We start from the raw sequence: 13,714 nt of genomic DNA, 5'->3' as shown, positions 1-13,714 counted from the left end.
CATTCACAGCTTAGAGTCCTTATTGTGCTTATTGATATCAACTTCCAAAATTTCAAGTAGCCAATCAATAGCTGATACAATCATCATTATTTTTATTTATAGAGTTTGATTATCCTGAGATTAATGTTACTGTAGTATAGTATTCTGTAGCAGATGAGAATTGTTGGTGGGATCATATATGTGTTGAACAAATCTGAAAATATTTGAGGCCATCATTGTTCAAGATTTGGTCAACAGATATATGATCCTAACAAAAGTGCTTATCCACCAGATTTCCTACAGGGCCACTCTAACATTAATCTTAATCTAATCAAACTTTACTACTAGCTTCTTGAAATTTGACAGATTTACATAATTAAAGATGAAAAACTGGATATCGGATCTTAGGAGAATCATTTCCAGTTCATCTTTAAAAATTAACTTCAGACAAATGAAAGTTTGTGTATTCTGGATCATTGTGATTTTAATCATTTCTTTTTTATTCTTATGCATATAAAATTAATTAATGTTTTGCATTTTCAATTTTATTTAAGATAGATGTTTTTAATATAATTTTCTAGTTATTTTGTAATTGGAGGTTGACTGTGTGATTAATTTGTTAATCATAATTTGATAATTGATAGTTGAGTTTCCTTACTTCAAGAGGAGTTTATTTATGTAATTGACTAATAATTCTGTTTCATATTAACATTGTTATAATCATTTATTTATTTCAGCTAGCAAATGATGCTTTTAAAGTTGCTCAGTCTATTGATCCCACTTATCCTCTTTGTTGGATTGGACAAGCCATTACTTCTGAACGTGAAAGTGTTGATCATGAAGAGACAATGGACTTATTTCGACATGCAGTTTCTCTCAGTATCCATGTAATTTTTTTTTTTTTTTTCATTATTAATTTTCCTGTAATTTAGGAACTGATTTACTAAACTTAGTTGTTTTATTATTTTAAGTTTAAAATTATTATGACACGTTACTAAAAAAAAAATATTGAAAGCCAAATGGTTTAGCTGCCTTCAGAATACCTTATCTTCAAAACTCCTACTACATACTGAGATATTAAATTAAGAAGTGATCAGAGTTCATCCAGGCAGATTCTGGATCAGTTTTTTACCATAACCATACCGACCTATCAGTATCTCTAGTCTGAAGATTTTAAAGAAGTTGGCAAGAACTCGCATACATTTCTTGGGTAGACAAACAAGCTATGCTCTGCAAAGAGCAGCATGGGTTTACTAAAGGAAGGTCATATTTTAACAATTTGCTTATATTTTATAACCCAGTTGGATAAAGGGAATGGATACACTGATAATGTTGGACTTTGCTAAAGCATTTGATAGGATACCACATGAAAGGCTGTTGCATAAACTGGCGAATATCGGATTGGAATATAAAGTCGACTTCAGTGGATGGTTGACAGACAGATATTAAAAAGTGGTATACAGTAGATGTGAATCTGCCAAATTTAAGATGACCAGTGGTGTACCTCAGAGTTCAGTCCTTGGGCCATTGTTGTTCAATCTGTACATTAATGACATTAGAAAGGGTCTAACAGGAGATGTTCAATTGTTTGCTGATGATGCAAAGAAATCAGGGATGCTAGTGATATCCAGCATTTACGAAATGATTTGAATAGGCTGGAAATTTGGACAAACAAAAATGGCTGTCAATTTAATGTTAGTAAGTGTAAAGTTATGTACTTTGCCGTGATGAGATTTCCAGTGGTATATTATGTTAGCAGGGTTATGCTACAAGAAACTGATGAGGCTAGGAATCTTGGCATAATGACAAATAGGAATTTGAAGTTTAGAGGTTACATAACAAAAATTGCAAATACAACTCAGAGGATAATTGCGAAGTTGAAGCGAACTTTGACATGTAAGGATAAGGAAGTCATTTTGCCACTTTATAAGCCCTTGATATAATCACACCTGGATTATGGAATTTAGGTTGTGAGGACAGATTGCAAGAATGTGGATTACAGACTCTAGTTAACAAGAGAAAGAGGGGTGATATGATAGAGGTCTGTAAACTTTTGAATGGGTGTTATAGGATATAATCTGATGAAATTTTTTGTTATATGGAAGGTGGGGAGAGAACATGGGTGCATCCACAGAAGGTGTTTGTTTGTAGTCAAGAAAGGGGTAAGAGTTAGGTTTTTCTCTTGTAGAGTGAGTGAGTGGAATAGTTTGCCTTTAGGGGATAGTGAGTACATCTAGTATGAATGAATTTAAGAGAAGGTATGACAGCTAGTTTGGGTGATTTATAACCTCTCCCAATGAGTCCTTGATTCCCTGTAAGTCTCAGGTAATAATAATAATAATACATATCGTATAAGTAAGAGACTGAAGCAAATAGTTGCCGCCTACTTGTTATACGCTGCTTGGAAACGAGTCATCTTACACCCCCCCCCATGGGCAAGGTGTATCGTGTCATGTCATGTATTAGTCACTTGTTTGTAGCCAGTATATGGCTATAAATTGGGGTACTATGATGCTCTCAAGTCAGTGCTACTGTGTCTGGGTGAAATGGCTGCGAGAAGGGAACTGATAGAATTTGAAAGGCATTAAGATAGAATGCCATGTTGCAGGCTTATCTGTTTGGCAACTTGTTGACAAATTCAGTCATCTCAGATCAACATTCAGTGATACCATACAAAGATGGAAGCACAAGAAGTCAACAAGTGCTACCCACAGTGGATGATCCACCACACTCCGAAGGGTAATATGCAAAATCCACACCGACATGTTGAATTAAGAGTTCTGGTATCAACTGGAACATGAATCTGCACGAAAACATTCAGAACTTAGGCTCACAACATGGATTTCCCCTAGTAGGACTACAATATGCAAGCCCCCACATTACCCAAACCAGCATGCAGCATAATGGTTCAAAGGGCATGTACAGTGGGATGTGGAAGCTTGGAAAGCTGTGTTATGGAATGACGAATCATGCTATACCCTCTATCGAGCAGATGGGTGGGTGTGGCAGATGCCCAGTGGAAATATCTCTTACCAGAGTGCTTAACCCCAATGATGAAATTTGGAAGGTGGCAGTGTGATAGTATGGTCTGTTTTTCTTGATTTGGCCATTGTCTCTTTCAGCAAGACAATGCACCATATCATAAGGCTGCTGCTGTAACTGTGTGATTTGTGGACATGAATGTCACCACTTGATTGGCCTCCACAGAGCCCTGATCTCAACCCTATTGAACATCTGTAGGATGAACAGGAGTGTCGGGTGAGGTCAAGGACATCTGCCTCACAACAACAGCCTGGGACCGGATTACATGCCTACAGGAAGAATGCTCAAATATTCCCAATGATCACTATTGTATGCTTTTGGAAAGTATTCTCCATAGGATTGCTGCAGTTATCACAGCAAAAGGAGGTCATACATCTTATTAAGCTGGATGCCATGGCTGTTTGTTCCTTACACTATGGTGTTGTTGACTTTCCAAGCAATGTAAATATATATATAAGTGTAAATATATATACATTATATATATATATATAAAAAAGCAATATATATACACATTACTTAGGAAAAAAATTGGAGAATGACAAACTAGCCTTTAAAATACTTTGTTTTCAAAACTACTTTTATGATGGCATGGCATAATATTAAATTGAGAATGGGTCACAGTTCATCCAGACAGATTGTGAACTACTGTTCCACAATTATATCTTATTATAAAAGAGACAGAAGCAGATAATTGCTCCTGCTGTTTATACACCTCTCCAGAATATCTTGCTTGTATCGAGTAGGATCTAGGTGGGGAAATTGTGCTGGTTTATACATCTGTTTGAATTTATTGTCTTCTGTTAAAATTATTTTTCCTTTTTCTTGGCTCAATAGGTATTGGCAATGATAGTGACAGTTTCACTATGGCACTAGTATTGCCATTTCATAGTTGGATAGTTGTCTAAAATATGCCACTCCAGCCTATTGTTCCTCCCATAATGTTCTCTAGATTATTAAAAATCTTTCACTATCATGAGCTATAGAGATAGTTTATACAGGATCCAAACTAACCTCCATGTGGTCAATTTGAAATCCTATCTCTGGTATGCTGGTACAGTCATCTATGAGCAGTCCAAATATATGAAAGTATTTTTATATCTGCAAGAGAGTGTTATTTCCCATTGAGGACGCTGTGACTATTTATTTTGCATATTCAGCTGGCTGTTAATCTGCATTAGAAAATTCTTTTGAACCCCCTTGATGATAATCTCTTTAATAATCTTGACTTTTTACAAGAGAAGTTTGCATGTGCCATTGGTCCTTAGCATTCACCTTTGTCTTTCAGCAAGAATTATTCTTACTGAAAGTCGTTACGGCAAGATTTTCCCCTACATTTCCAAGATGAGTAGCAGAAACACTTTCTGAAATAATCCTGGTAAACTTGTCACCTTTTGATGGATGGGCTCTGTTTTTGTCTTCTGGTAGTCACTATTATTCCATTGTGTTCATGGCATACATTATCTGGGTTCATTTGCTTGTTCGAGTTCAAAGTGCCACACACATATTATCCATTTATGGCATGTTGAATTGGGAAAATATGCAATTTTTATATATCCTAATGTATTCTTATATTTCTTATATATTCTCATGATACTTAAAAGAGTATTATCTGAAGGGCACTTACTGTAGTTATACAAGAATGATAACAGAAAAAATTAATCTCTCCTTATTATGAGATCATAGGAATCATCCAATCAAGGGTCTGTTTAACAAATTTCATAAATTATAGTATAAAACTATCATGGGGTGCTTAAGGGTCAAAGCTGTATAACTGAGAGGAGACCTCCACATACTATTTTAAAGGAATCGGTACGGAGAACCGATCAGAGCTTCTGACCTAATGTCCAATCCTCACCTTCTCGTGGTGCACCCCTGTTAGGTATCTACCTGAATACTGAATGAACAAGGATGGACTGGCAATTTGGGATTTAGCCGACCAAATTGTATTCTTATTGGCTTAAACCAATATAGAAAATGATGGTACAACATGACAAAATTTCATCCTAGCTGGGGCGTTGCCCAGTTAAACAAGGCCCCCCGTTGTTTTTGTCAGGGAACCAGGACGAACAGCGAAACTACTGGAACAAATCTGAAGGCACACCCTAACTCAAATCACCAGAGTTAAAGATCGGTACTATCAACATAAGAAGCCTGAATGGCAAAGAAATGGAATGACTGAAACAAAAAAGACAAAATCTGGTGAGATTTCTCTGAGCAATAAATACAAAATGTTATATTCAGGCAATGACAATCAGGGAAAAGAAGGAGTAATTATAGTATTGAACAAAAATACAAGACTAATCTTCTTGAATTACAAGCAATATCAAGTGGAGTGATGGGCAAATATCAGAATGGAGAATTGGACAATAAGAATTATTAGGGCCTATGGTCCCACAGAAGGTTCTACTAAGGTAGAAGTGGAGGAATTTTTTGATGCTTTAGAAAAAGCAACTGACACAATGAAAAAGGAAAAGCTGGTCCTTGTTGGGGATCTAAATACCAGAGCAGGAAATCATTGTCAGACATACAAAAATATTTGGGGAAAATTTGGAGAAAAGAGCAAAGCCAATAATAATGGCAAATACCTGTTGGATTTCTGCTCAGGACATGTACTGGTTATTACTAACACCATGTTTCAACATAAAAATGTGCACAAATTCACATGGAGAGAAGAGGCAAGGAATAAGAAAAGTCTCATTGACTACGTTATTGTTGATGGTGATATTTTCTCCCTGGTGCAGGACACCAGAGTGTACAGAGGATTTGCATTGGAAGCGATCACTATTTAGTCTTGGGCAGGATAAAATTGAATTTCATATTGAAAAGAATAACATGTAAGAAAGTTTTAAAGCGAATAAAAGTTGAACAGGAACAGGAACCAAACCTTGGAGATTCAGTGGCAAGGCTTGAAGAAAACCCCGCTTGATTCAGCCAGAGAGGCATGTGGTGAGGTTGTCTGCAAGGATAGAAAAATCAGAACTCCATGGTAGGCACAGGAAGTTAAAGAGGCAGTGAAGGAAAAGAAGAAAGCATATCAAAAGTGCCTGGCAAATAAGTCAGCTTTTGCTATTAGAGAATACAACGACAAATGTAAGAAAGCGAAACACTGTGTAAAACTAGTTAAACAAAAGTCATAGGAGGACTTTGGCAAGAACATAGAAAATAAATATCGAGAAGGTGGTAAGATATTTTGGAGGTTGTTGAAGAAGCTTAGAAAGGGAGGAAAGAGTACTGTAAAAGGAGTTAGAGATAATAAAGGTGACATGAAAACAGGAGAAAAAGATATCCTTAGTATGGAGTAATTACTTCAAAAAATTGCTAAATGAAACAAGCAGTGATAGCGCAGTGGTAAAAAACACTCAATAGGCATACAGCCAGGAATACATATCCATATTTGAAGTAGAAAAAGCGATCAATGGCTTAAAATATGGAAAGGCAGCAGGAGTAGATGATATTCGACCAGAAATGCTGAAGTATGGTGGTATAAAAGTCTTACAGTGGCTGCACTGCATAGTTCAGAAAGCCTGGACAGAGGGACAAATTCCCAATAATTGGAGTAGAGCTCTAATAGTACCCATATATAAAAAAGGGAAATAAAACTGAATGTGAGAATTACAGAGGTATTTCCCTACTGAGTGTTCCTGGCAAGATCTGTGCAAGCATACTTAAGAAATGGTTGAGAAGAATTGTGGAAGAAAAGCTTGGTGAAGAACAAGCTGGATATATAACAAAGATCTGTATTTGAGTTTTGTCAGCAGTTAGAATTGAAAGAAGTACAGGAAGATGGTTTAATGTGATGATGGTCAGACGACGACCGAAACGGTCCACACCCCGTTAACCCTGTCCCAGTTTCCACATAAGGATACCCTTTCCCTTCGTTTCTCCCCCTCTCCTTCCCCCCACAAAAATGCGGCCCTAAACAAAATAATATATATATATATATATATATTTATATATATATTATTAATAGTAACCCAGGGTTTCCAAACTTATTCCCCCCCCCCCCCCTGTTTATAAACAACCTTCAGCAGGATCTTGGAATAGAACCAAAAACAAGGTGTGTACAAAATTTTTCTACCTCTTTTATTCTGCCATAATTGCCTTCTATACTCACCCATAATGCCCTAAAATATTTATACCCCTTTTTGAGTAATGTTAGCCAATGTATTAAAATAAAGGGACACTCCTGAACAAAAACAGGCTATAATAGCCGTAATTATATTAATGGTTTAATGTTAAATCTGGTGTGAGACAAGGATGCGCATTATCCCCTCTGTAATTCATTATCTATATGGATCACATTATGAAGGAAAATGGTATTAAACATGATATCAGAATTGTAGATGTTAACGTGAGCTCTTTGCTTAATGCGGACGATGTTATACTTCTAAATAAATCTACTGCAAGTTTGCAAGATTCCATGACTAAATTGAATAACTGTTGTAATAGATATGGTATGAAGGTCAGCATTAAAAAGACAAAGACAACAAAATAGGTAGAATTGTTGAAAATGTCAACTGTGTTGTGAACGGGGATCCTGTGGAACAAGTAAAAATTTCAGCTACTTAGGTACAATTTTTAGTGAAGATGGTAAATTAAATATGGAAATAGACAGCAGAATCAACAAAGCTGGGTTGGTAGGAAGTCAATTGAATAAATTCATATGGAATAAGAGAGAAATTAGTCGGAACACTAAATTAGCTGTATACAAGATAGGGTTCAAACCAGTTTTAACTTATGGATCTGAGAGCTGAGTCAAGTGTTTTACTTTGGTCAAGTAAAACACTTGACTAGAGACTGCAGATTTGAGAGTCCTGAGAAAGATTAGAGGCATGAACAGATGGCATCAATGGCAGTATCATATTAAAAACGAGGATATTAGGAAAGAACTTGACATATTTGTCATCCAAGAATGCGTTAGCAGAGCTAATCTCAGGTGGTATTGTCACTTAAACAGAATGGGCGAGGAAAGATTAGCAAAACAAGTGTTCTCTGCCAGGTTGGCAGCAAAATGATCCAGAGGAAGACCAAGATATACGTGGATTGATACGGTACAATGTGCCTTAGACGATAGAAATATTAGATCTGATAATGATGTTGCAGTCTTGACAAGTAACAGATTGATTTGAGGAAAATTGTAGATAGGAAGTTAGTAACGATGTAAATTTTTCATGTAGTACTATCATATCCTGTACACCCCTTGAGGGTACATAGCAGGAATTTGATGATGATGAACTATATCATTCATCCAGGCATTAGATAAAAAAAAGCTAAGATGCATCGTACTAGCCTGGTTGGCCGACTGGGTAATGTATCTGCTCTTCAGCCAAAAGGCTTTGGGTTCTAATCCCGCCATGGGAATGGATATTTGGGGTTGTCTGTATAAATATTAGTGGTGGGCATTAGATGGCATTGGTGTAGATGAGACGGCTTGCTGTAGATGGTGGATTGAGTGATGGAGATTAAACCAAACATTTATTTAACAAAATACGTTTTGTTGATGTGTTTGAGGTTGGGTCCCTTCAGGAGAAACTCCATCGCTAGTGGTTAAGTGTTTCCCATGGACAGGTTCTTTCAGCTTAGGGAATTGAAGACCAGAGAGCTCACTTCATTATGTTGAAGAGAGACATGCATTTTATATATGTCAATTCATACATAAAATCAGATACTTAGGTGCAAAGTGCACAATATCCAACTTTAGACAGATTTGTCCTTCATTTTGAATCTTATTTTGCTCAATAAGAATACCAGAAACAAAAAACAAGTGTGCAGTGTTTTTACTCAAAGTTTACTCATGTGAAGATGGAGGACTGTTATATTATCTCACTGACCATACATTCGTAGTGTGCAGAACTTTTGAGATGACCATCAGTGCAACGTTATTTTCTGTATATTCAGCAGTTGTAAAATTTCACTGTCTGTTTTGTGGTGTATCAGATTTTTTTTTTTTTTTTTTTATTTTAAGAATTTTGTTTTTTTTTTAACCCATCTCTCTGATCTCTGTATTAAAATTTGTTTAAAACACTGTCCTGTCTACTGCTAACATGGCGTGTTGGATGACTTCTCTGTTGCCCCATAAAAATTTATTCAACTTTCACCTTACAAACCTTACTTATTCTATTATATACTTTCATACTTAAATATGTGTAAATAGCCCACTTTCATAATTCTAGTCTTTATATAGCTGATTTTCATAGCACAACTATTGCACCAATTATTTAATTTGGCTTAAGAAACCCTTTAACATTTGTTGCTGATTTACTTAAGAAGATAATGCCATGTATGTAGATAAGCTTAATATTTGAATGTCAGGTTTAATACTACTTTTCGTCAATGAAGTAGTAAATATAGATTATGAATGACAGTGGAGACACTGGAAATGCATCTGTTTTAAACCTTATTTTACATCAAATCATCTTCCTGAACATCCTTCCAACTAAGTACAAGCTATGTTGCTTGGTAAATTTTATAGTTCTATAGAAAAGTCTAGAAACCAGAGAAATAGTTTGTTATAGCACAAGGTTCATTATAGCAAATTTAAGGAAGAAACCTTAAGTATAACACTAAGAGAAAAAAATACCTTTATTAAACTCACTAATATTTCACTGGTTTTCTACTGAAACTGTGACAGACACACAGCACTAAACCAAATAATTGTAGAAACAATTTAAATTGTAAATGACACCTAATGTCCTTACATGGCACCAGGGGTCAGATTTTATATCATTTTAAGATCTAATAAGACCTCTATATCTGACCCATATAGAGGGTGCCACATAAGAACATTAAGTGTCAGTTACAATTTAAATTGTTTCTACAATTACTTGGTTTTGTGCTGTGTCTCATAGTTTCATTATGATTTGATGATGCTGGGTAGAAAACCAGTGAAATATTAGTGAGTTTAATAAATGTTTGTCCTCTTGATGTTAGTTATACCATTAAGCTTTATTATGGATAATGAACAACACCTTAACCTTTCTGTACGAATTAAGGAAGAAAGATTTATCTCCTCCCCCCATGCCTTGCAATGTTAGAAATAACAAAGGAAATCAAAGGAAATGGCAGGAAATTATATGCAGATGACATAACACAAAGGATTGGCAAGAATCACACGTAAAGAACAGAACACAAAACAACATGAAAAAAGTAAAAACATGAGCAATAATGGAAGACATATGAAAGAACTAGAATATGAAACTATAAAAATGAAGATCCAGAATTAATGTTTCAATTTTGAAAAGCTGTATTAACTTAAATGAATTTTGCTTTCCTGAAATCTTCATCATAAACTAAATATGTGCAATCTTGTACTATTAAAATCAAAACTAACCTGAAAACTTCAGCAATCAGTCAATCAACTTTATAATTGAATACTTCTGATTACAGCGATAGAGAGAGGAAGCAAGTGATGAACATTAGTCAGCTTAAGGGGTGGGGGTACCAAAAAGTGATTGGAAAAGCTAGTGTGAACAAGTCAGCTTTTGTTTGGACAGAAACCTAATTACAGCTAGCATAGATTGACACTGTTCTCTTAGAACTGCAAATTAAAGAAATGTGGCAAAATATGCAGTAATTCTTTAATTTGAAGTTTAATTAAAAGTTGTGAATTTTGCATAGATAACAGCTCATTTTGTGTTTGAAACATACTTTATCCATGGGGTAAACATTTTTTTTGATTTTTTGAGCTGAATATTTGATTTTAATGGTACAGTCTGTACTTATTTAGTTCCCTTACAAACATTTCAGGTAAATTACATTAATGTGAGCTGACATAAATTTTGAAATTTAAACATTAATTCTGCATTTTAATTTTTATAATTCTTTGTTATTCTAGTTCTTTCTTATATAATGCCATTATTGTTTGCATTTGTACTTTTCATGTTGTTTTGGGTTCTTTATGTTTGTATCTTGCCAATCCTTTGAGTTCTGCCATCAGTATACATTTTCCCACCATTTTATTACTATTATTATTGCATGTGAACCTCCTTGGAGTCTAAAGACTCCAAGGAGGTTCATACTATTCACACAATATCTGTTGCACCTCTCCTTGCATGCATTGATCAATGAAGCACAGCACTCACAACAGACTTTGGCAACTCATTCCGTTCATTCACTGCTCTTCAATTGAAAAAATCTATTCCTCACACCTTGATGAGAATACTCTCAATGCCCCCCTTTCTTCTGTTGCCTCTAGCTACAGAAAAATTGCTTCTGTGTCAGTTCTCTAAAAACTCATAATATGAAGGTATTAAGAATCATTTTAAGGTAGTAGCTGAAGTCCTACTACACTCAAGGAATATCATAAAGATAGTGAGGCTTCACCTACCAAAAATATGTAGAACTGTGTTGTCATAACTTAGCCTGGCACAGAGCTAAAGTGAAATAATCTGTAATGTTTCTATGCATCAGAACATCTTTGTATTTATGGTGTATAGATGTTATTTTCTTGACCACAAGAAGTTTGATTAAATAGCTGCATCACATAAGTAATTGTTAAATTGGTTAGTGCCTTCTCTACATTCTTATTAAATATTTGTTTGAATCCCATCAACTATTTATCAGATTTCATTCATTACAAATTATTTTTTTGCAGTTTACTTTCTTTTTCTTGCTAATTTCCTTCCCTACCAAATACCAATATTCCATTTTCATTTTCTTCGTTGCAAGTGTATTAGAGGCAAAATGGTAAAATTTAATGTGATGATGTTCTGACAAGATCACTCATTAAGGAGTTTTATAAGAATTTATTGTTAGTTTTTGGTTTAAATATTGTTTTTTTTTTTTTATTGTTTAACTATGCCTTTTGATTTTATAGACAGAAGGATTATTGGGATATGGCCATTGGGTGTGTACAATGTTACAAGAAAATAAGGAGAAACGTTTTTACAAATATAACATTGAACAGATGCATGCAGTTCCTGTTGCTGCTGAGAGCATGTTAAAATATACATGTAAGTCTTTTAAAAGACTTTTCATATATATATATATTAAGCAAAATGTACATATTTCACATAATTTGTTTCAATAGAAATCATAATCATTTCATAGTTAGTTCCGTTGTGCAAATAAGAAAAATTCTCTGTCTTTTAAAAATTACCTTTCTCTTTTACTGATTTTAATCTTAATTTTGATGTCTATATTATAAAATGTTATAAGACTGAAATATGCATTAATTCAAAATTTACATGTAAAAATGTTTTCAATGTTTTAAAATGAGGTAATTTGTGTAATTCATAATAGCACTACAATTTCTCTATAGCAGTAGAGCTCTAGAAGCTTATCCTAGAGCACCTTATGCATTAGCTCTACTTATCTAAGCAGATCCACTGTAGTCTGCCATTGGATTTATTTTGATATTTGTTGAATCATCCAAGAAATCAATCACTGAAGGGTGAAAGATTCTTTATTTTTTTTATAAAGAGGAAAGAATAAAATAGACTGGTTAACAGAATAAAACTTTTTTATTCATCCTAAATCCATAACTTTCTGTTAATAACAAGACATATTATTATCAAAGCTTCATAATATTTTTGCATTGCTCAGCTTTGCCAACACAGCTCATGCTTGTACAAGTTCATTCTGTTATAATTATAGCATTTCTGTTGCTCTTTTTTTGCAGAGAAAACTATTTTCAAATATTCAGCACAAATTGCAATATCTAATGTACAAAAAATTTATGACAATTTCCATTAAAATTAGCAGCTGGATCTGTAGCATAATGTAGAAAAGTCTAACATTCAACAGAAAACACTTCCCTTATAGCTCTGTAGCAAGAATCCTAATAATTATGATTTTTTTCTCAAAAATTATTATAACTTAACATACACTGGTGCCCAGAAGCTAAGGACGAACTATATTTTTTACCTATGTATGAAAACCTTTTCATGACTATAGTCAAATGTAGATATAAATTTATTACCAGCATACTAATAAATTATATTACACAAAAACTGTCATAAATTTTGTACAAATTAAATTGCAATACGTTTTTGGCAAAAGTTACAAATTTGCTAAGGATTTAGTTAAGGAATTAATGTGTAGTGCTTATAGAAAACTATGCAGAGAGACATTTCAGTATGGAATATGTCCACCACAAACTGCGATGCAGCTCCTACAACATTGTAACATGTTTAGCACCAAATGATTCAGGAGTTCTTGAGGCAAACTGGTCCACTGTTCCTTTAGAGAAAGAATAAGGCCTTGTTTGTTTTATGCAGGGGAATTTCAAGCAGTAGTGCATCTCCCTATTGTGTCAAAACATGGGAGCATGCTGGCCAATCGATTTGATTAATATCCTTGGTCTTCAGAAATATCTCCACTGCTCATGTACGATGTGGTGTGGCATTGTCGTCCATAAAAATGAATTCTTCACCTACAACACCACAGAACAATCGAACATGATGTTGAAGAGCTTCATTGCAGTATCATTCACCAATCATAGTCCCTTTTTTCCAGCACTTGTAATTCAGTGCATCCATTATGCATAATGCCTCCCCACACCATGACCCAGACTGCCGTATCTATCCCTTTCAAGAACATTCTTGCAATGGTAAGCAGTATCACTTTCACTCCAGATCAAGTGTTGTCTAGAATTGGAGGAAAGACTAAAATGACTCTCATCTGTAGAGTACATTAGCCCATTGGTGTCTTGTCCAATTTTTTTATGGATATAACACCACTGAAAACATGCTCT

At 34.6% G+C, this 13,714-nt stretch overlaps 1 protein-coding gene across 1 annotated transcript in view; it reads left to right on the top strand.

Annotated features, from left to right (window-relative positions):
• Positions 1–13,714, top strand: part of LOC150108611 (tetratricopeptide repeat protein 37) — a 485,241-nt gene that overhangs the window by 296,886 nt on the left and 174,641 nt on the right. Inside the window, exons 25-26 of the mRNA XM_090416072.1 lie at positions 717–866; positions 11,837–11,972. Of these exons, the coding sequence (XP_090272198.1) occupies positions 717–866; positions 11,837–11,972 (286 nt within the window). The remainder of the gene's footprint in view (positions 1–716; positions 867–11,836; positions 11,973–13,714) is intronic.

Source organism: Typopeltis vanoorti, chromosome 3 (assembly GCF_054136105.1).
Source record: "Typopeltis vanoorti isolate ZY-2024b chromosome 3, IOZ_Tvanoo_1.0, whole genome shotgun sequence".
Taxonomy (NCBI): domain Eukaryota; kingdom Metazoa; phylum Arthropoda; class Arachnida; order Uropygi; family Thelyphonidae; genus Typopeltis; species Typopeltis vanoorti.
Note: the sequence above shows the minus strand (reverse complement) of the source record. Positions and strands in the feature narration are given on the sequence as shown.